Source organism: Lepisosteus oculatus, chromosome 1 (genome assembly GCF_040954835.1).
Source record: "Lepisosteus oculatus isolate fLepOcu1 chromosome 1, fLepOcu1.hap2, whole genome shotgun sequence".
In the NCBI taxonomy this organism is placed as follows: domain Eukaryota; kingdom Metazoa; phylum Chordata; class Actinopteri; order Semionotiformes; family Lepisosteidae; genus Lepisosteus; species Lepisosteus oculatus.
In genome coordinates, this window is record NC_090696.1 from 77,783,240 (window position 1) to 77,806,229 (window position 22,990).

Genomic DNA, 22,990 nt, shown 5'->3' on the forward strand with positions numbered 1-22,990 from the left:
TAGACGAAGGCGCGGATTTAGCCGATCAATCAGCGACTCCATCAATACAGCATTTAGCCGGATTACAGCCCTGTGAATGATCTTAAAGGTCCCAGGTGAAACGGCTCTGTGTCTGTCCAGTCCATTTGTATATTGGGGTGTAAATAACTAGTAATCCTACAAATATGCATCTTTTGCAGTTCAGATGTCCTGATACATTCTGCTGGGGCCGTGGTTTTCAGTGGGGGGTTCACAGACAACAGGCTAGAGAGCCGTCTAAATGATCTCAAGTACTCTAATATGTTATGTATTGAACACAAAACAGCTATGATAATCTTTTAAACTCAGATATAACTCAGTTAAGTCCTTCATTGCTGAATTACATCCATTTCATGTTTCATTTTGACGTGTTTCTTTTTTAGAGAATAAAATAACAAGTACGTCAGCCTTTTAAAAAAATATAAGGAAAGCTCTGTTTTGTTGCCACGGCAACAAAAGAAGGAAAAAGAAAAAAAAATCAGTTGAAAGAAAGCTTGCATACAGAACAGGTTCCTTAAGACTAGATTTCCAGGTGCTTGTTCTTCAAAACCTAAAGGAAGTTTTGAAAAGACAACAACAAACAAGTGGATGTCATAGTACATTTGCAGCAGTTGTTGCATCTCAAAGTTTGACTAAATATTTAACTTTTTCTAAGTGCAAAATTGTGTGCGAGTTGTGCATGGTCCCAACGTCTGTAAAGGTCGAGGTTTGGTGGTGTTGTGCTTGTGAGGGAAGAGGTTTTGGGACATTCTGGGACTCCTGCTGTGTTGAAAGTAAAGATTGTAGCAGCAGGTATGTGTGAGAGAGAGCAGAGCTGGGAGACTGCCCAAGCCCAAACAGCACCACCGTTGGCACAGGAAGGTTGAAACTCTTGTTTTTATCTTCACTGAAAGCTGTCGCATCTGTAGTTGTGAAGTTATGAAGCATTTATTCATACTTGGAACAGTTCCAACGTATATTTTTTCCTGGTCTGTGGCTGTTCTTGATTCACCGGCCTGCCTCAGCAGAAGGGTTGAGCAAGCCTGCTGTAAGTTCCACAGCGGTGCACTGGAGCTGGGCCGGTGTGTGAGGGGTCCTGGGCTGTTGCTGGGATCCAAGCTGTAAACTGAAAGGGGTCACAGTTCGGGAAACCGGGGAACAGGCACTCTGTATCGCGAATATTCACACAGAGAGGGACTTTCAGGCTCTTTATTTTCATGAGCTTTTTAGCTGTGTGTTTTATTTTTTAAAGGGGTTTCATAGCTAGGAAAAAAGACACCTGTTAAACAGCGCTGCAAGAGTTTAGCTGCGGGAAAAGTAGGTCATTGGGTCATCAGGTTACTGGGACAGGGAATGTATCTGATGACTTCATCGTTATACAACCACTGCCTGCTGCCTGGGAGCGCAGTGCTGATTCACTGTTTCCGCTCTGCGCCGTTTTAGATCGAGGAGGCTCCAGGAGGGGGAGGAGAATGGTTCCAAGGGTTTTTTTTTTTCCCGTCCTGATTTTTTTAAATTAGAATTGCAGTAAAAGTCCTTGCTGGAATGAAGTCAGCTGTCAAACTGCCGCCGCCGATCAGATAACTGGGTTTATGTGCTTGTAACCCATAAGAAGGAGGCCAGCGTTTTTTTTTGTGTGTGTGTGTGCGCAAGAGAATTAAAATAGGCCTGTGTGCTTTGTTTGTGGCATCATTTCCCAAATTGCTATCCTACAGCTCACACACACCACTCATATGGCAATCACCCCCTGATCGCACATGCATTCTGACCCCTGTTCTCCAAGGCACGGTCATCAGTGTCTGAATATGATGGTTTTTACTATTTCTCTCCGATTGCGTTGTGAATCTGCAAAACAAGGAGCTGTGTGATCACCAATGGCTGTAAGCACAGAACAGCACTGGATAGTTCAAACCACAGGAGAAGAGATATTGTCCGTCTGGACCTGATGCATTTTGGACCAGGGTAATGTGTATCTTAGTAGATTTCTTTAAATTTCCAGCATGAATGTATGTAGGTTTCGGGCTAACATTTGGATTTTGTTCCTGGGAATAGTGTGTCCAACTGACACACTAAAATAGTGAAAGTGTTTCAGTAACACTCAGGAAAGCCATGCGTCTGTTGATGAAAGGTGTCATACCATTCACTGTGATGAATGTGCTTTTTCAGGAACAGATGATTCAGCCTGGGGAGGGGAAATTCGAGAAAGCAGGACAGTGCTGTGGTGCGTTTTCTTGCCAGACCTCAGCCTGTTCGTGTTGCTGAAGACTTGACAAAACAGGCCAACCCACCAGCGGAGCAGACGTCACTAGATGTTTGTGAGGCCAGACATTATTCCTGATGCCTAACTGAGTTTTGTCTTAGGAAGAGATGGCACACCTTTACCATAGTCAAGACTGCCTGGGTTCCTGTGGCGAGGGAGCGCTCCTACTGTAATGCAAAGGTCATAGAATGAGCGCCGTCACACGCAGGAGAAGCAAATAACTCCAAGTCACTGAGTCGAGATAAGGAGGGCAAGAAACAAAAGAGGGAAAAAAAGCCACCCACACATGGAAAACAATCTCAGTGGGAGATGGCTTGGATCTTATGAAACCTGGCAGCAGTTAGTGGAGAAACTTGAAAGACAAAACATTTTGGGTGACTCCTCAACCGCCAGTGGAGAATCTGGGTTTCGAAGATAAGCAGGTGGAAAAACCAGAAAGAGGTTGACTGCTTAGGAGTTTGCTGCGCACTGTTTGAGTTTCAGTGCTTGGATCTAACCTGGACTGTTGTCTGGGGCTGCATCCATATGGTGCACATTAGAACATGACTTACAGTATAAACAAAGAATTCAGAAGACTGGTGAGGCATTCGTTGTTGGCCGTGATTAATCACTGCAGCGTTAATTTGTCCATCGGACTCTCTCATGGCCTATGCTGCCTGCTGTTCTCCTCTTAGAGTAGAGTTGGGGCCTGTCAGCCCCTCAGGGATAAGCTTCCCTTGTTTCCGAACTTCTGTCTCGGCACAGTCTCTTAGTTGTGCCTGTAACACACTAGCTTTGCTGTGCTAAACTTTGCCATTAATTGTCTTGAGATCAATAAGGCAATTAAGCGCTACATTATGTTAATTGAAGGGCTCTGTATGTCTGTATTAGCTTTGAATCTCGAGACTGTACCTGCGAGAGGCGTGAGCCAAGGCTGACCGGAGGTACCAGATTCAACACAGCGCAAGAAACAGAAGTGCTGAGCAGCAGCAGGAATCTGGTGACGTCTCTCAGCGCCGAAGGGAGGAACGGCAAGCAGATTTCTAGGGGCCCAATGAGCCAGTAGTGACTTGACAGAGTGAAGCAGGTTTGCCTCCAGATGAGCAATTATCCTCCTGCCCCCAGGCAATTACAGCATGTGCAAATAATTGAAAGCATCTCATTCCTCACATGGCAGTGTGGCTCGGTGCTGCGAAAATGAAAACCTTGTTTCGGCGGCTCCGAGTGTCTTGTGAGCGGAGGTTATACTAATTCCTCAGCTGTGACGGTAGCGTGCGACTGATATTTATGTGGTACGTTCAAGTCCCTTCCCCTGGGGGGTTTGAGTTCTGTCGCCAGCTGAAATTCTACACGTTCCTGCTTGTCCGTGCCGGAGTGCTGGATCTGAGTCGAACACGTGAATTGGCAGTCGTCTCCGCATTTGTACAGCTTCCAGTTAAAGCCCTTTGTCTTCCGTTTCCTGTTTTGAAGATGCAGAGAGAGGGGCTACGGTGTGTATCGGACCCCCTGCTAACGTCCTCTGCCTGGCAGCCCGCAGTCCAGGGGCTGGGCCGTCCCGTGCTGGGGGGGGGGGTGCTCTGGGCTCCCCGTCCATCTTCCTTGCAAAGCTCCGCTGTGTTCAGGCGCTCAGGCTGTCCAAGATACCCCTGCCCTGCCCGTCCCTGTGTGATGACTGGGGTTCCACAATGTGCGACTGCGCTTGATAAAGCCGTTTCTCTGTGTGTTTACGTGTGTAGCGTTTTCTTTCCACGAGGCCGTTGTTCGTCCGAAGGGCTGGATCAGCACACCTGCCGCAGGTGTCCTTATACCTCCAGACGCCGGCTGCACCTGTTTTTAAAAGCTCTGAAGGCCCTGTGCGTGAAATCGTTACCAGTGGCGCTTTTGAGCCATTGTAAGCAGATGTTTCTGTGCCCGCTGCCCGTCACATGTCTGAGGCTGCAGGGTTTGGTCTGTAACACCTCCTGGCAGTGAACATTGTCCAGTAATATTGCTTTTCCAACCCTTATTCTTCCAAATCCTCTGGAACAGCATTGAGTAAGGAAATGTGACTTTCGCTCTTTGGTTTTGCACTCACTAGGTGGTTGAGGATCCCACTTAATAAAATGGACTGTAGCTCACCCAGCGCCGTTAGTTCATTTAGCTGCCAAATCTGCGAGGACAGATTTAATTCTAAATAAAGTATTTAAAAAACGCGAGACTGCTTTCTCACGGTTTTAAAATGGATGTGTGTCGGATGTGTACTTAACATCAGATTTTGTCATGTAAAGCAGTAGCAATAATAAAAATAATTTTGCACTCAGTATAAATTGCCTTTGGGACGGCACTGCCCCGTACAGTGTAATCTGTCAGCTTGTTCCAGACTCCTACAACCCTCTGTGTGAAGCAGTGTCTCCTGTTGCCAGTTTTAAACACACTATCTTGTAGTTTACTTCATGTTTCCCTGCTGATTGTGAAGAAGCTGTTCATGCCTTTGAGGATTCTGAGTACCTGGATCAGGACCTCTGGTAATCACTCACACTTCATGGGCATCTCCTCGTGACTCGCTGTGTAGATTTGCTCTGTTTGCTCCCATCTGTCCTGGCTTGCAGGCTCCGGGGACCTCTGGTGGTGGTGTTTAACATTGGTAATCATGAAATGGGCTTCAGCTCATTTTCCAGCCTCTTTTTTCAGATTGCTGCATATTTATGGTCACTTCCTCTCCGTATTGCGAAAATAAGTTAAGCTGAAATCTGCAGCCACCTGTTGAAGCAGAGACAGTTTATGAAATGGTGAGTAGGTGTCATCAGTAGTGGTTTGTATTTCAGTCTTCATCTCTGCAACCATAGCTGTGGTAAAATGGGTTTTGAAACAGGTGGATTTAAGGGTGAGCACAAAGACCACAGACAGAACGATGTGGCTTTTTTCCAAAGACGAAGAGGGCTCAAGCAGTGCTTTCAGTACTGGTTAATTAAAGGTGCTCTTATCAATAGGTTGTATTCCTGTGTAGGGTGGGGAAAACAAGTTGTCATCAATGGTTTGTTTAAACACAGAAGATATTTTCTATACCCTCATACCAAAGCGTTGTATTCTTTATCCAGGTCTAAACCATCCACGTTTTGTACTTGCTGTAGTACAGTGATGACATTATAATCTTGTTCAGCATGAAATGTGATTCCTCTGTCGTGCAGCACTGACAGTAAAGAGCCGGACAGGTTCTGGCTTGATGCCGGCGAGTCATTGTAGCTGTTCCACGAGCTGACAGCCAGAGGAGAGGGGTTGACATTTCTCTTGAAAATGGAGTAAGTTCAGAAACGTATTTTACTGGCATTGCTTTTCGGTGTGTTGGCATATATGAAAGCATTTTCAGATTTTTTTTTGACCTTTTGAGGTCAAAAATTGTAGCTGCTTTCTAAAGCTATACCAGTATTTCATTAGGGGGAAAAAAAACTTGAACTCTCCGAAAAAGGTTAAGGAGTCTGGCCTCAGCGTTATCTCTGCCAGTGTCTTGGCCCAGTACTGGCGCTGGAGTCTGGTTTTTGTGGCTCTGTGAGTTTGCTCGACTGGAGCTGCAGTGCGTGCTGTTGCTCGCGTGTGAGCGGGCTGTCAGAGCAGACGGACACAGGAGCCACACCGCGAGTGGGGGAGCCCTTGTGAGTCAGCAGGTGAAGGGCGACTACTGTATTGTATGGTGCAATACTCCAAACAAGAAAAACTCCTAGGAATTGTAACTCCAGCTTTTGATAGCAGTCGTATTTTAAAAATGCTTCTGTCTTTTCGCAGCATGTTCTGGTACTTGGGAGAACGGTTCCTGTGTAACAATCCGATCATAGAAGGTTGCAGATATTCAGAGCAGCGACAGTAAATCGTCTGCTGAGTAAAGGGCAGCGTGAGTGAGCCGTTACCTTTCCCCCGGGAAGCCCGGTGGGTTGGAGGACGGCTAGAATCCATTTTCTGGATCACTGCAGTCCCAGCTCGAATGAGCTTACCTCGTGGTGCTAGACAGATCTGGCTGACAGGAGGTACAGCACCTCCAGCAGTCTTCTTGCAGAAGGGATAGAGTTTCACAGAGTTCGGTGTTCTTGGCTGGTGTACGGGGAGTGTGCTGGACACTGTGGGTGCCAGCGCATCCTCCAGGTGGGGGCCACACGTTGATGGTGGTGGAGGGGATCCCCCAATACCTGTAGAGCACTTTGAGTGGAGTATCCAAAAAGTGCTTTATTATTATTATTCTAATTATATTATCATAATTATTAATTAATTAATGACACTCCAAACCACTTCAGACTGATTGGGATGTATTTGCTCATTCCAGTTTGAAACTGGGAGTATGCCAAGATTAATTGTGTCCAAAATTGTCGTCGTCAATTGAACTGTAATAACTGTAATTATGGCTAGTCCACAGGGTTTCGTTGTTGACTGTAGTTTGTCATAGGAGTTAACTTTGGACATCCGGTGCTCCTCTGTTCCTAGTGCGTCCCTCTGTTTTGTGTTTTGATCAGTGTTGTGTGCTCCAGCACCTGTCGCGCCTGGTGCCTGGTGCACTGGGGAAGCTCTGGCTCTGCGTCTCCCTGCGCTCCGCCCCCCCGGGCACGTCCCGCGCCCCTCTGGCCCCCCCGGGGTGGCGGTGCCAGACCAGTCCCACGCCCAGTGGCATCACGAGGACTCGCCGTGGTGTGTGGGCCGTCAGCGATCTCTGTGTAACTGCAGAGCACCCCGTTCTTCAGACTCTGGGATTGCAACTGCAGAGTTTTGGCTAACTCGAGAACAAATGGATTGCATCTAAAGTATGATCAACTCTTCTGGATTCACTATATCATTTAAAACTATCTGCATGCCCCTTCTTTGTTCCTACATCTTAATTAAAATATTACCTTTTTAAAAGGAGTTCAAGTAGGTCCTCACACCCGAAGAAGGCTAAGCAGCCGAAATGTTACGTTTCTTTTCTTCTCTTTTCAGCATGCAATAAACCTTTACTTGTTCTCTGAATGTTTTAAAAAGCTTGATTACATCTAGTATTGAAGTAAAAAAAACTTCTGTGTGCTAGGGAAGATTCACCAAGAGACACCAATGCAGTTTTCAAATCCTTAGATTCACAGTTAAACTAAAGTCACTCAGTGCTCTTCTTGATTAGACTGAGATGTCTTCGGCTGTGTTCCCCTCACAGTGTGAGCCGAAAGAGTAGAGCAGAGGTGTTCTGAGTCATGGCTCTCTGATGAAATGCGATCGTGCAGTCCTGCACTCATGCACAACCACACTGTCATTTAAAAGGAAGCTTTCATAGCCAGACATTTCCCTATCATCTATTGTTCACAGAAATAAACATTTGCGTCGAGGCAATTTAGTATGTTTTCCCATATCCTTGAAAATAGACAGTCCTATATCTCAGAACTGACTGGCTGTGCTGTATGGTTTGTAGAAGGTGACCTATTTTTTCTGAAAGACAATCTAGCCTTTGGCTTCTACATTTGTCTTGCAGCTGTATTGCCTCTTTCTCCTAGAGTCTGTGAAAACTCCACAATTGAATATTGATGTGAAAAACTTCCGTGACAGTGACACATGCTTCTCTTTGTGCAGCGCAGAGCATGCTGGGAGAAGCCTTGGCACTCTAAGGAGAATCCAGACATGACTGTATCAGCGCGAAGTACATCCCACTTACTGCAGTTTCTTGAGCCTGCTGTTTTTTTTTTGTTACACTTTGATTTCAGATTTTTGATTGACAAATCAGTATTAAAGACCCTTTCCTGGCTCGGCGCAGTTATTCTCTCTTGGTAAAATTGTTCTTCGCTTTGTAAACCTGGGAGGAGACCACCTGTGAGCAAAACCTCAGGTCCTGCAGAGACACAGCCCTGCAGGGGCTTATGTGGAACTCAGCCTCCTTCATAGCTGAAGACATGGAAACTTTGGTGATTAAAACTAATCAAGCCAATAATCAAGACAATTAAGTAACGAAGCTCTGGTACAGTTAAAAACCAGAAATCAGTAAGGCTCTCTAAGGCCTGAAGGTTGACTCTGAATGATTTAGAGATCTGCACATTTGCCCCCTCTGCAGCTCCACCTTTTTGGCATTGCCACAGCTGGGAGTGCTCGAACCCAAGCCCTTGGCAAAGCTGCTGTTCAGGCATAAGCACGCAGAGGACAGCAGTGAGGAAGCTGACAGATGTTGTCGTGGGAAGTTCTTCGTCAGTGGAGCAGGACCCAGTCTTGTGCAGATTCAGTTTTAATGAGCCTCAATAAGGACAGCAACGCGGACTGGGTCTGCTCTGTAGAACAGACGCACTGCAAGGGTTTCCTGACTCTTGTGTAGGCTCAGAAAGAGGTTTGTTTCACAATTTGAGTGCTTGTCCCGTTCTTTGATATGTAACAGTGGTAGTTTTGTTTGTCTTGTCGCCTGCAGCTCTTTGAGGACTTGGACCAATGTGATATGTTGGGGGTGTTTGCCCTGTCTCTTGATATGCGATACAAATTGATTTGTTTGCCCTGTTTTATGGTCTGTGTTCGGCAGTGTTACTCCTGGGAAGGAAAGCAGTTGTTGTAGCTGGTGCTTTATTACCTTCCTCTGTGTTGTTAAGTGGTAATATTGAAGAGCTGGGTATGTGCGATGACTGCATGTCGCTCGTCAGACGTGTGGTGACGGCTCAGTGTCGTGGAGTCGCAGGAAGTGTGTTCACTTTCCTTCCTGGTGTTTGGAATTCTGGGAAACGGAGCGGCGCGCACTGATGAAAGGCGTCTCTCCCGGACAGGTGGCGCGTTGTCATGCGGTGTCTGCGCGCCCGCTCGAGTCGACTCGCGCCGCTGCCTGAGGACCCCAGCTGCCCGTCGCCCTCCAGGGACCTGTGCCAGAACTGACGGGACCCGAGGCGCTCTCGGGCCGGGCCTTCGGCGCCGCTCCACCCCCTCGCGTCACAGGCGGCTCGGCACTGTATTGGAGGTGAGACCCAGATTGCTCTTGTCCCCCGGACGCAGGTTCAGCGACAGCATAGTCCCTTCCGGCCTCCTCGTCCCCGTAGCAGGGGAAAAAAAACTCTCCTTCTCTGTCTCTAAGACCAGTTCTGCTCGTGTCCAGCGGAGTGTTGAAGCCTTTCTGCTGACCTTTGTGACCTCTGCGGGGGGCAAGACCGCCCCTGTCCTGATTGGTCAGTGTCTCCACCTTTAGAGTGCCCCTCTTCGTGCTTCCCGCCCGTGTCCGGTCTCGACCTGGCTGGCCGCGCACAGACAGGCGCCCCGACAGCTTCGCCGCGGAGGTACCTCAAGCGTGTGCTCTTCTCGATTTTGTCTCCCCAGGTGCAGTCACAAATGTCTACCTCACGATTAAAGTGTGATTCCCTGCGACTGCGACCCTGAACAAGCTATAAGATGACCTCCAGCGTAGACCGGTAGGTTCCCCCTCCTGTCTTCCAGCTTCACTGCACCTCTCTCCTTGTGCTTGTCAATATCAGCTGCGGCAAAGCGTGGCGGGAATATCACCCGAGAAACGACGCACAGCTTTGCTCCTGGCTCACAGACATCTGAGCAGTGTCCTGTCCTGTCGGCAAAGAGTGTTTTCCCATCATGACAGCTCCTGTGTGCAGGGTGGTTCGGTGCGTCCTCTTCATCAGCGATACCCGACTCGTATACATGCCTCTCCAGTAAGAATGAAGCACACGTAATTCAGTAAGGCACATGTTCATGCTGGCACTCAATTAGCTGATTCATTAACAGCGTCACGCCTGTAAGTGGTTCCTATTCTGAAGTGTAACCGTTTTTTTTTCTTTTCCCCACCATCAGAAGCTAGAGAAGGGTGAATCACTAGGGCGCCTTCTCTCCAGAGTTTTTAATGCTGGTTCCCTTTCCCGCCCAGTAACATCGCGCGTGAGCTCTCTCGCCGGGGGGGGGGTGCGTGTCGAAGGCAGGGTGGCAGAGCCTCCTGCTCCGGCTTTAGGGGCAACAGCTCAGGAAGCGTGCAGTACGACACAGAACGAGAATATGGCAGAGCCTGAATTCTGAGTACGTCTCTGGTATTTTCTGCTTTCTGACTGATTTTGCCAGCGGTCTCTGTATACCGTTATTTGGACAAGCATTCGATGAAACTGATATCGACAAGGATGATTGAACTTGTTGAATTGCCAAAGTTTTTCTTTTGGGAACCTTTACATCTTTGATAAGAGCCAGGTCGCCTGGGATTTTTTATTTTGCCTGTTTGAGCTCCTACTGTAAGACAGCAGCCTTGGAAACACCGTTTTGAAGCCTAAATTATTCAGGTGCACTAGGCATTAAGTTAGCTAGCCCCTTTAACTCAGGGGTTTCCGACATCATCGCTTGTGACTCTGCGATGACATGAGTCTTACCATGAGCTCCTGAGATTCCAGGATCTTTCTGTAGTTTTCTCACATTCTGTATTAATATTGCTTTGAGCCATGTAGTAGGATTTCTGTTTCTGTTATGCGGTAGCATTTCTGCACTGCGAAATTAAGGCCAAGAGAACGCTTAGTGCCACTTGACTGCTTTGGCTGAGTGGCCAGGAAGCGCGTGGTGGTGATCCTCCAAGGGGTTTCGTAATCTGCCTCGCCTTTGAGACGAGAGGATTGAGGGCTCTTGTGACAGATTGGCATTTCCAATGCTGCAAGTCTCCTTCGTTGTGGGCAGACAGGAGGCCCGTCCTTCCAGATGGAAAGATGGTGTCTGTGCCCCTGCTGCTCTCGTTACTGTGTGCCCTGTACGTGCTGCCACACGATCTACCAACAGCACACATCGAAACTGCAGACCAGAAATCGCAAAGCGTGTGCTAGTGTAGTGGAGCCTGCGGGTGTTTCTGGGGCGCATGCTTTCAGATGTTCTGGAGCTCACTCTGCCCATCCCAGACCTGTCAGCTCCTTGACTCGTCTGTTTAGCTAGGCTTTTAATTAGTGTTTGCATTCCTTCTTTTCCCATGTGTTTCTAAGCCTCTGTTTGTTTCATTATATCTGTTCAATGTGATGTGTTTTTTTCCCCAAGCACTGCAGGCGTACATGGACTCTGAAATTAATCCTTGTAATATCTAAAAGTGTCATGATGTGCTGGGGGGAGTTTAAGTACCTTTATATTGAAGAAAATTGGCTTTGTCTCTTTTAAAGAGCTGGCAGTGATTAAAGCAGTGCGTCATGAAACTGTGGAGATGATGTGCTGAAAACGTGATCTAGGAGAGGGAGAAATTGAAATGTGCAGTTAAACTTTTAAAACCCTGGCGCTGTTCTGTTTAGCTCCCAGTGTGGGGGATCCTCACTGACCAGTTTCCTGAAGCTTTGCGCACTCTCCCAGTATCTTAGTCTTTTTTTTATTTTAATCACAAACCTGCTGCTTTGATTCCATTGCTAACTGGGGATGTTAACCTGCCTTTTCCAGTCACTGTCTTTAACGCCCACGCGCCTCTTATGGAACCACTGCCAGCATGGGGTTGGCGAGTGTGCAGGAAACCCTCTCGTGAAGCAGACTTCACTCACTGATTGTGCCCAGGGGTGACGCACTGGGCTGAGAATTCACAGGATTAAAAAAGGGGTTAAAAATAGATTTGAGTCTGACAGCCACTATCAGGGGAGTAGTACAGTTCCCACCCTCGAGCTAAAAAAAGGAGGAGACCACATCACTGGAGAGGGTGTTTAACACTTCTGTTGTCATCAGTCATTATAAGCCAGCGGGTTTCGGCTCTGTGCGTGCCGTATAGCACCTGCTCGAGGTGACTGTCGTCCGAGCTGGCGGACAGCTGGGGTGCTTGGCGGTCGGGCCCTGTTCTCCCCTAGACTGGGCCTGAAGAGTTGACCGTTCAGATACGCCAAGGTGTCGAGATGGTCAATATAGGGAGCAGTCCTCGCAGAGGTGGGAGGGAAAGTCAGAGAGGGGTCCTCAGCTCACGTGGGGAGAAGGAGAGCACAGGGGGACCCCCCTGACCGGTTCAGAGGGGCGCTACCCCCAGCGCAGCGCTCTCCAGCAGGATGGTCTTGTATCTGAGGGGCGTCAGCAGCCTTCGGAGAGACCAGTCAGTCAGGAGAAGAGCTCTGTATGTAACAGTGTTCTTAATTGGAAATGGCTATATATAGAAATGTAATATTTGATTTTGGTTTATGTATCACAGATCTGTGGCTTCATATGCTGTTTTCTTTACAGGGATGACAGTAGCATTTTTGATGGATTAATGGAAGAGGATGACAAGGATAAAGCAAAAAGGTAGATTTGCACTCCACAGAAAAATAGCCCCTTCTGTCCAAGATGGTGTATATATGTTCCAGAAGATTGTATTGTCTCTGGAATTTACATTTTCAGCTCCGAGTAAAGCTGTCCAAGCTGTGTAGGCGAAGTGTAAGTCTGTGTATCCTTGTGTTTGTCATAGACCACTCTGTTGTGTACCGAGGACTGATAAGAGTCTCTTGCGCTGGTCCCCTCATACTTGTGCCTCAGCGCATTGCACTAGTAAGGTTCTGCAGCTGCACTGTTTGAAGGACACTTTGTTACTGGAACTTCACTCAAAACCTTAATAAAGAGACAGACTGCAGTAAGATATTTGGTGTCATGCTGGGCGCTTTCTGAAAGTTGGAAGAGATATTTGCACATTTCGGTTGTAAAGTGACGAGCCTGGTGGCTGTGTTACGGCTGTGTGCCGTGTCATGTTACTGTGAAAGTGAGCACTCTCAATGTGTGGACCACAGGGTGTCCAGGAACAAGTCGGAGAAGAAACGCAGAGACCAGTTCAATGTGCTCATCAAAGAGCTGGGCTCCATGCTGCCCGGGAACAGCCGGAAGATGGACAAGTCCACCATCCTGCAGAAGAGCATCGACTTCCTGCGCAAGCACAAAGGTACACGGGCTCTCCCGCCTGACCCCTCTGCACCCTTTGTGTGTGTGTGTACAAGCTTTCAGTGTGAGGTCATTGTTTCTTCTGTGTGTGTGTTAGAAATTGCTGCACAGTCGGAGTCCAGTGAGATCCGACAAGACTGGAAGCCCCCGTTCCTCAGTAATGAAGAGTTTACACAGCTGATGCTAGAGGTGAGTGCACTGGGGCTCCTCGGCACCCCGGGACCCCTCCGCTGATATGGCACGTGCTTCCTGCTTGTCAGGAGCATTTGAAGAGAGTCTAGTTTGCAGCTGGTTGTCGGGGATGATTACAAAAACCTGTTGGAGTCAGGGAAGTGCCCTGTAATTCATTTCTCCTAATGACAGCCTCATCACTAATTATTGTAGCTCAAGTGTTTATTGATATTGCCGTCTGTTTGCTTTTAATTCTTGCTAAGCATCTGTGGCTGGATGGGGCTCTCCTGCTCTCAGCTCGTCGCACACGTCCTGCTGGGGCTGGCAGCTGGCTCTCCCAGAGAGCCTCTGCTGATAGTCACGACGGCTTTTCCAGCTGCGCTAGAAGACGGGAGAGGGATACAGCCTCAGCTCGTGTGACACACAGCATGAATCTTGCTGTTTGAAAACCCACTCGTGAAATCCCTCACGCTGTTTGAAAATTGCCACTGCTAAAATTGATTTGTGGATCCGTGTGTTTAATTTTACAGGCGCTAGATGGCTTCTTCCTGGCAATAATGACAGATGGAAATATAATATATGTTTCAGAGAGTGTTACTTCCTTACTTGAACATTTACCTGTAAGTATCTCAAAACTAGGGCTTCCGTTCAAATTCCTTATGCCTAGGAGATGGTTATGCGATAATGTTTTTGTCCTAATGTGCAGATCAGAATTAATTCAACACTAGATTGAATTAAAACATTATGCTATACAATCTGAGTTTTTATTTACACCATGTTAAGTAAATTAGGGCATGTATGGCATTCTGAGTTGGAGTCAGGTTGTGGTGTTGGGTTTTGTCAAAAAATATAGTTCCTTATGTGATTGTCTCTTCTCTGCTTTCTTGAACTCCTGTTTTTTTTAATTAGTCAAGCAATGTCTTGCAATGGAGAAACTGGGATTCACAATATGATTTTTTTGGCCCCTTCTGTGTGATATTTTTAAGTTATGTGCTGGGTGTGTACATTGTCTGGGGCTGGTGATATAAATTGCTTTTACAGTCTGAGACCGAAACGTTCAAACATTCTCATTCAGCCTTTTGTGGGTTTTTTTTTTCAGTCCGATCTTCTGGATCAGAATCTGTTAAATTTCCTCCCATTGGGGGAGCATTCCGAGGTGTATAAAGTACTTTCTAGCCAGATGCTGGAAGGGGAGACTCTGACACCAGAGTATTTAAAGGGTGAGTGATTTCCAAAGATCAAAAGGTCACGATCATGAGCATCGCTGTTCTTTGCATTGAGCCTGTTGCACATATCGTACAGATTGTAGTTCTTTATGATTCAGTCTCCATTATAGTTAAACTACACAGCTTACTGAGTATGTCTAATGGATGGCCAGGGTTGAGGACTTTCTTACACATGTGCTCACATTGTCTAATCTTTTTCCGTTTTTTTTATTTTCAGCAAAAAACCAGTTAGAATTCTGTTGCCATATGCTACGAGGAACAATAGACCCCAAGGAACCCCCTGTGTATGAATATGTTAAATTTATAGGAAATTTCAAGTCTTTGAATAATGGTGAGTGCAGAATCTGTTCATGTTCTGCCTTGTGTGAACTCTTTGTCTGCATGTTCTTTCATGGCCACAACTGAGAAATGAAATGTACTATAACAATGCAGTTAAACATAACAAATTAATTTAATAGTAAGTAAACAGTGAAAAACAGTAAATGAACAGAACGCTGCTATGGTGCTAAAATCACTGTAATTAAGCCTGTGACTGTTACGGTAGTTAGTAAAAGAGTAAGCTTAGATGATATAATCAGAGATGGCCAAGTTAATGTGCATTTACATCAGCGCGAAGAACATGACAGTTTAAAAGTCAGGTCATTTTCTGTGAAGAGCACTAGCCAATTGCACAAAACACCACATGTTTAAGTATAACACCTCCCTTTACGTGTTCCTGGAGTTTAAGATAAGAGAGAGAAGATATTAGTGATCCCGAAGGGAAACTGAGGTGTTACAGCAGCCCAGCCCAAGACAAGCAAGACAGACATCAGAATGTTAAAATTAAAATAACTACACTTAAGAGTCATTAAAAAGTATATAAAATACAAAAATAAAATAAATATATAAAATATGTGTAAAAGTGTGCATAGGTATATACAGGCTGAAAATACCACAGTATAAACAGTATAATAATGCAGTGTCCAGAAAGTACAATAGTGCAACATGCTGTCCTGAGCAGATGAAGGGCTAGCAGTCCTAGCCCAGGGCAGTGTTATACACCCTGACAGCCGCCGGGAGGAAGGACCTGCACAAACGTTATCTTGAACGCCGTGGCTGCTGCTAAAAGTGCTCCGCTGCCCAATAACAGTCCCATGTAAGGGTACAGCACAAAGCAGCACAAACCCTACTTAAAGTCTCCATTCTGGTTATTGTTCAAAAGCTCGGTAAGACACACAAAGAGGTCATGGTGTGAATTCCAAAAGAAAATATGGAGGTTCAGTCCACACTGGAAAGCAAAGTTGTTAACCTCCTCCTTGATTCACAGCAGTGAGTTTCTTTTTGCAGGCCTGTGCCACACGCCTCACACCTGCATGTGGGTCTTGCTTCTAAAACTGAGACCAGACCTGACCCTTCTAAGTTTTCTGCCAGTAAAAACAGATAAACTGGACTGTAGTTATTGTTTCTCCCATGGATGAGTGGTTTGTGGTGTTTAAATATGCAAGGCACTGTTTCAGCTACAAACACCCATGAACCAGTGTACAGCACGCTGTTATTCTGTTTCTCACTGTTGATATAGCATTATGTTTGTGTTTTATGAGCATATTATACATATTAGAGAACTAAGGTTCTGTTTTTAACCTAACCCGTCCATGTGGTGTATAGTTAATGTCTTCCTTTGCTTTCATTCTTGTGGAATGTGAAGTGATGTGCTTTTTAAAAGCATAATTCAGTTTTGAAATATCTCCGGCAAGCACGAGTTTCAAAAATGTGGTGCATTATTATTTTTTTCCCAGTGAATATAGCCATCTGATTGAAGTTAAAAAGTTTTTTTTAGATGTTTAAAACTTTCAAGACACTGTGCTGATTATAGGGCTTTAATATTCTGTTTGAGTTTTTAGTGAATCCATGAGTCGGGAAGTGTTCAGAGTATCTGTGGCAGCCTGGCGTTCTCTGCAGTGTACGACATTCTGCTGTTTCCTTTTCTAGTGCCTACTTCCACAAGAAATGGCTTTGAGGGAGTCATACAGAGGTCACTAAGGCCTTCGTACGAAGACAGAGTCTGCTTTATAGCAACTGTGAGGTTGGCTAAACCTCAGTTTATCAAGGTAAGTAATTTTTCAGGATATTAAAACCTCAAGGGATTTTAGTTTATGAAAGTATTGTGCGATCTGGTGATACGTCTGTAAATCCGTTGTTATGTGTGATTAAGGAATCAACGTTGATAGCAGGCTCCCTCGGTCCTTCGGAAACATGGACAATGTATAAAAACGTTTAATTATGAATGAGCAAGTGAAAAACCCTCTCAGAAGTGGCCTAGAGGAGTTTCTTCAAGGGCAGAATTTATTAATCAGCAGTCACCCCATTATCACTCAGCTGTGTGTATTTCCAAGACTGCAGAGCATTTCTTTTTGTCACGTTTTAAATAGGAAATGTGCACTGTGGAAGAGCCTAATGAAGAATTCACCTCAAGGCACAGCTTGGAGTGGAAGTTTCTCTTCTTGGATCACAGGCCAGTGTTTTTTTTGTGTTTTTTTTTCTTTCAGGTAGTTTTTCAAAAATGTGTTTGTATGTATCCATGAAACTGTGTCACAGGGAGGGAGTCACTCATTGAGCATGCCTGCCGTTTGAACATCTTGCCCCCTGCTCCTTCGAGCTCTGCAGCCGCTTGCTGCCTTTGTTGTGAGCGTGAAGGATTTTAGACGCGGTTGTTTTGAAAGCGTGCCTTGCGCTGAGCTGCAGCAACTGTTGCGGATGTAAAACAGCTCCAGGAGTAGTGGGATGTGGCTTCTCTAGAAATTCCTTTGTGACAAAAAACCTCTTAAATGGGGGGTGTATCTGTTTTACGCTTTTTCTCTCTGTTTTGTGGATGCAGGGCTCCTCCAATAATCGGCTACTTGCCGTTTGAGGTTCTTGGCACATCTGGCTATGATTACTACCATGTGGACGACCTGGAAACTCTGGCAAAATGCCACGAGCACTGTAAGTAGATGAGGTTGCGTGCTGCCTGCAGAGGAACACGGCAACACATAAATATTTTAAACGCTTTTCTGTTTGAAGGTAACAGGCTTTAGAACGAGGTCTGCCCCTTATAACAGTCAAATATCTGTGGCGTGTTTAATGTTTTTTTAAACATTCTGAAACGTTTTCAGCATGTTTTTGGAAGCTGCGTAGCTAGCCTGGATTTTTCCGGGCTCTCCTTTGTTTTGAGGATCAATTTTGTGTTCTGAGATTTTGAGCTTTAGCGTCCCTGAGTGAGGTGACATCTTCTCTAAGGCGCTGCTAGTTTATGCAGTAAGTATCAGCTGGACTACCGAAATGGCACACCGCGGATAATTGCAGTGCAAGCAGCTTTAATTTAATTAAAACACTTCTCCTAGTGTCTTCATTAGACAAAATGAGGTCATGCTTTCATTTGGCCCTTAAAAGCAATCAATGAATCAAAGTTTTTTATCAAATGCGCAACAATACAGAGTGCAGCAGAAATTGCTGTCAATGAAATGTCTTTTCTACGAGCTCACCGGGCGGGTTAAAAATCACCAAATTAAAATGACAAAATAAGGTTACATAATAATAGTGCAATAGAAATTGAATAAGATAAACACAGACAGAACTCAATATAAACAGAGCTGCTATGTGCCCAGGGTGTATGCAATACGTTATTGCAGAACCAAGCACTCAAAATTCACTCTCTTTTTCATCAACAGAGGATACCACCCATGTTATTGACAGGGCCCTCATCCGAGCCAAAAACTGCCCCCAGACCATCAATTCGATCAGGAACCCCCGGCCTACCAAGCGCATTCCTTTGGTGCTTCCCTTCCACCCTAACACACTTTCTATCCCCAGGACCATTAACGGCAACTTTTCCATCTTACAGGCTGATCCCTCCACTGGTACCTTCTTTTCTGACCGCCCCATCATCGACCACCTAATCTGTGTAACCTTCTTGTTCACAGCTCCCTTGATCACCCTCAACAATCATCCACACCAGGTACTTTCCCCTGCAACAGAGCTCGCTGTATCACCTGCAAGTACACATCTAACACCACACTCATTCAAGGCCCCTCAGGACCATTCCGGATCACCCAGGTGACCTGTTGTACCTCCAGAAACCTCATTTACTGTATCTCTTGCAGGAAATGCCCAGCTATCTACATTGGAGAAACCGGAAGGAGACTAGGAGACCGCTTCAGAGAGCATGTTAGGGCTGGGAAGATTAAAGATTTCTCCAAACCCATAGTTTCTCATTTCACCTCAGACAGCCATCACACTGATCTCTCTGTCTCTGTTCTCAAAGAAGGGGTTCTCAACTCCCACAGCAGAAAGACGTCAGGAACAACAATTATCCTGAAACTTGGTTCACGCCTTCCCCCTTCTCTCAATGACAGACTTGTTTTCGTGTGATCTCCATTCACATGCAGGTTTCGACTTCACCCCTCTCTTCACCTCTCTCCACTTCGCACCACCTGAGTGGCCTCTCTGCCTCTCCCCTGCTCCCGCCTCCTCCCCTCTCCCAGCTTTTGTTCTCTGGTGCTATTTAATCTTTGCTGTCTGCCCTGTCTTTCTCACACCCAAAGAGGCCTCCACAGTCAAAACGTTGTGTTTTCTTTCTTCTCTTTTCAGCATGGAATAAACATTTTACTTGTTCCTTTGCAATACATTATGTCCAAGTAGTGTAGTATGCTGTATACAATGAAAACTGTGTGTCTATGTAGCCATTACAGTGATTTGCTAAAGGAACTGCTGGTTGGCTGTTTAGCAGTCTTACTGCCTGGAGGTAGAAGCTGTCCCGTAATCTGCTGGACTTTGACCCAATGCTTCGGTACCGTTTACCGGACAGAGGGAAAACAGTTTGTGACTGGGATGACTGGGGTCCTTGAGAATGGACCTGGCCTTCCTTAGACATCTAGCTGAGTAGATATCCTGGATGTTTGGTAGCTCACAGCCGGTAATGAGCTGTGCTGACTTCACCACCCTCTGCAGTACTTTGCGATCCCGGGCGGAACAGCTCATAAACCAGTCAGGATACTCTCAATAGGATACTCTCACCTGTAGGCGCTGGCCTGGATATGTGACGGCATGCTGAACTTCTTTAGCCTGCGGAGAAAGAACAGGCGCTACTGTGCTGTCTTGACCACGATGTTGGTGTGCTGGGTCCAGGTTAAGTCCTCTGTGATGTTAACTCCCAGGAACTTAAAACTGCTGACCCTCTCCACTGCAGTCCCATTGATGTAGATAGGTGTGTGATCTCCTCCCCGGTGTTTCCTGTAAGCCACGATCATCTCCTTAGTCTTACTGATGTTCAGAGAGAGGTTGTTTCAACCTCCTCCCTGTACGCAGACTCTTCACCATCTGTGATCAGGCCGATGACTGTTGTATCGTTCACAAACTTAATGATGGAGTTTGAGTTATGCCTGGCGACACAATCATGGGTAAATAAGGAGAAGAGGAGAGCGATAAGCGCACAGCTAACAGGGGGCTCCAGTGTTGAGTCAGGGTAGAGGATATGTTGGTGTCCACCCTCACCACCTGCAATCATTGGGTGAAAATGTACAGTAAGTCCTCCACACTGCCTTCAGGCCATGTGAGGTCAGATGAAGTCAACCAGGAATCCCAGCAGTCCAGAGTTAGGCTCACGAAGAGCTTCACTCAGGCTTGGTTCACCAGAAGCGTTGTGTTACTTGTGACCTTGTGGACTGAAGCAGAGCCAAGAGTTGCTGGAAAATCTGACTGACAAGGTCTTAATCAATTTTTAATCGCATTCGTTTGTGTTGTCATATCGCGTGTTATATTTTTACATGTGAATAATTAACATCGGTTAGCGGGTGGCTCTGTCATTTTTGCCCTTCCTCTTGCTGAAAGGTGTACTGGTGTTAAATAGAGCGTGTTTTTTTTTTCTTTTTCCCCTGAAGCTACGTAAAGTCTGTGTCAGGTGCGTTCATGTGGAAGCGTTTGTAGGTCTGGATGACAGGAGACCGGTGCTGATGTCAAGCTCAACTCGCGTACGTTCTGTCTTCTAGTGATGCAGTATGGGAAGGGAAAATCCTGCTACTACAGGTTCCTCACCAAAGGGCAGCAGTGGATTTGGCTCCAGACGCACTACTACATTACCTACCACCAGTGGAACTCCAGGCCCGAGTTCATTGTCTGTACACACACTGTCGTGAGGTAAAGACCAGGCTCTGCACAGACAGGGGGCTCCTTGTGCCCTAGGAAAGAGCCTTCTTCGTGTTGTCAAGTAAAACTAGACACGGTGAAGCTTAAGGACCGTGTTGCATTTGTATACAGAAGACAGCACTGCTCCCTAGACGGCTGCGCTGCCCGATACCCAAGCTAGAGTTTTAATATTTCATGTTCGTGTAGTAGTTGCTCGTGTTTGTGGCGCGCTTCGGGAAACGCGGTACCTGCCGTGCCTCGTGCGCGGTGCAAGCCCGGAGGGGAGACGGGTGAAACAGGACGGTGCCGCAAACGCTGTCTGTCTCGGTGTCCTGCAGCTACGCCGAGGTGAGGGCCGAGCAGCGGAGGGAGCTGGGAATCGAAGAGTGCGCTCCGGAGATCGCTGCCGATAAGGTCAGCTGCTTTGCGGCGACGCCTCCTTCCGAGAGGGAGGGAGGGAGGGATACGGCATCCTGGGAATAAAACGGGACTGGAGCTTGTTTTCATCGCGGATGACATATGTATCACCGAGTCATGATTATGTTCACTACACATAGTACAGTGTACGCTGTAGGTGTTCTTCTGAAAGTCTCGCTGAGACATGTAACACCAGACATTAGATCCATTAGATCCATTCAGTCTGCCGATGGGAAACCTGCGTGATAAATGTAGCTCCCCTGATCTGTAGCTCTCTGCTTGCTGGCTGTTTACCCCGAGATACACTATGAGAAAAGTCAGTGTGCCTGGCTTGAAATAAACACCCACCTGTTAATAGGCATGCGTTTAACGCTTTGAACCTCTACAGGCTGCTGGCAAGCACCCAGAATAAGCTGGGTTTAAAAAAAAAAAGTGTTGTTTCTTTCGTTTCCTCTTACCCAAGCTGTCTGTCCTTGCGCAGAGCCAGGACTCTGGGTCCGACTCCCAGCTGAACACGGTCAGTCTGAAAGAGGCCCTGGAGAGGTTTGACCGCAGCAGGACTCCCTCGGCCTCGTCGCGGAGCTCCAGGAAGTCCTCTTCCCACACCGCTGTGTCCGACCCCACCTGTAAGTGTCCCGGGAGCCTGAGCTCGTGTGCCGCTCCCAGGAGCGAGTCGGAATGCGGGGTCAGAGGTCGCCTGACGCTCCAGCTTCTCACTGCCCAGTCTTGGCCTCTATGTGCTGGAGTCCTAGTTTGAATTGTCCAGTTCAGAAGAGGTCCTGAGAGTTTGCTATACAGTCCTCCTGTGGCGTCCAGGCACTGAGGCGGTGAAAGTAGTCCTGCCTGTCCAGCGGTCTGTGCGGGGCGGTGGGGTCCCTGCCCTGGCGGGCGCTTCATCTGTGCGGGCATGGGATACGCATTGGTCCCTGAGCTCGTCTGAATCATCTGATCATCCAGGGATCATACAGATATGAGCACAGATTGCTCTCCGACTTTTGCATTAACCTTCGTTTTAGGTGTGCCTCATTTTAGGCGTTTTGGTGTATCCATGCTTTCACTGGCTGGAGGAGAAATATAACAATGAATATGTATATATGCACGTCCTTCATTCATCTAAGTCTGGTCTCCTGTCTGTCCCCCAAGCCCATCTACATTCTGTGGGTGACAGTGCCTTCTCCGGCTGCGCCCCAGAAACTCTGGGCTCCTGTCCCCAAGGATATCGGGAGTCACCTGCCCTGAGCACATTCCAGTCCAGACTCAGAACCTTCTTTAGAAGGGCTTTTATTTAACTGGTTCTGTATCTGCGCCTCTGCGTTCCCACTACATCCCTCAGTCTAATTGTTCAGTCCTGCTGTCTCCTCTCATTGTGTCCTTTTTTCCTTAGTATGAAGAGCTTTGAGAAGCCCCTTGAAAGTCACTATTATTATTATTATTATTATTATTATTATTATTATTATTATTATTATTATTATTATAAACTACGCTATGTTCAGCTGCGTTCCTCTTTTCCTCAGCAACTCCCACCAAGTTACAGACGGAGACCAGCCCCCCCCCGCGGCAGCCCCTGCCCTCGGCTGTGGAGATGACCTCGCAGAGACGGTCGTCCGTAAGCAGTCAGGTGTGTACCCGTCCCCCACTCTGTCCCCTCCGTCCTGTCGCGGGGAGACACACAGTCTCCCAACAGAGTGCCTGTTGGAGGGAAGGGAGGTGGGGTCACAGTTTAACACTGAAAGGGAGTCACGAGCGGGCAGTAGGGAATGCGTCTTTGCACGCAGAGTGGTGGGGGTCTGGAGCGGGTGTTCCTAGGTGGTTGAAGCCCAAGCTCTGGGCTCCTTCAAGAGCTGACTGACCAACACTTTAGACTCACTACCAGCACTAAGCTTCCCAATGGGCAAGATGGGCCAGCCGGTCTCCTCTCTTTGCAAGCTGTCCTTTGCTCTGAGGTGCTAAACATGATCACTGGCTCACACGAAGGTCTTGTGTGATTTAAAAGACCTGTGGATACGGAATCTGCTGTCCA

The 22,990-nt window shown here is 46.9% G+C and overlaps 1 protein-coding gene across 10 annotated transcripts in view; it reads left to right on the forward strand.

Annotated features, from left to right (window-relative positions):
• The window catches only part of clocka (clock circadian regulator a), a 54,870-nt gene that overhangs the window by 25,565 nt on the left and 6,315 nt on the right, over positions 1–22,990 (forward strand). For 9 of the 10 annotated variants that reach the window (XM_069193793.1, XM_069193796.1, XM_069193798.1 and 6 more), the window contains 15 exons: positions 8,956–9,143; positions 9,497–9,588; positions 12,332–12,391; positions 12,871–13,019; positions 13,116–13,207; positions 13,720–13,809; positions 14,289–14,409; positions 14,633–14,746; positions 16,384–16,502; positions 16,824–16,906; positions 17,270–17,376; positions 20,418–20,565; positions 20,892–20,967; positions 21,452–21,596; positions 22,485–22,588. In XM_069193793.1, the coding sequence (XP_069049894.1) occupies positions 9,569–9,588; positions 12,332–12,391; positions 12,871–13,019; positions 13,116–13,207; positions 13,720–13,809; positions 14,289–14,409; positions 14,633–14,746; positions 16,384–16,502; positions 16,824–16,906; positions 17,270–17,376; positions 20,418–20,565; positions 20,892–20,967; positions 21,452–21,596; positions 22,485–22,588 (1,428 nt within the window). In that variant the 5' untranslated portion in view covers positions 8,956–9,143; positions 9,497–9,568. Of the gene's footprint in view, positions 1–5,446; positions 5,515–8,955; positions 9,144–9,496; positions 9,589–12,331; positions 12,392–12,870; positions 13,020–13,115; positions 13,208–13,719; positions 13,810–14,288; positions 14,410–14,632; positions 14,747–16,383; positions 16,503–16,823; positions 16,907–17,269; positions 17,377–20,417; positions 20,566–20,891; positions 20,968–21,451; positions 21,597–22,484; positions 22,589–22,990 lie in introns of those variants that run through there. The other variant, XM_069193786.1, reaches the window with a different exon arrangement.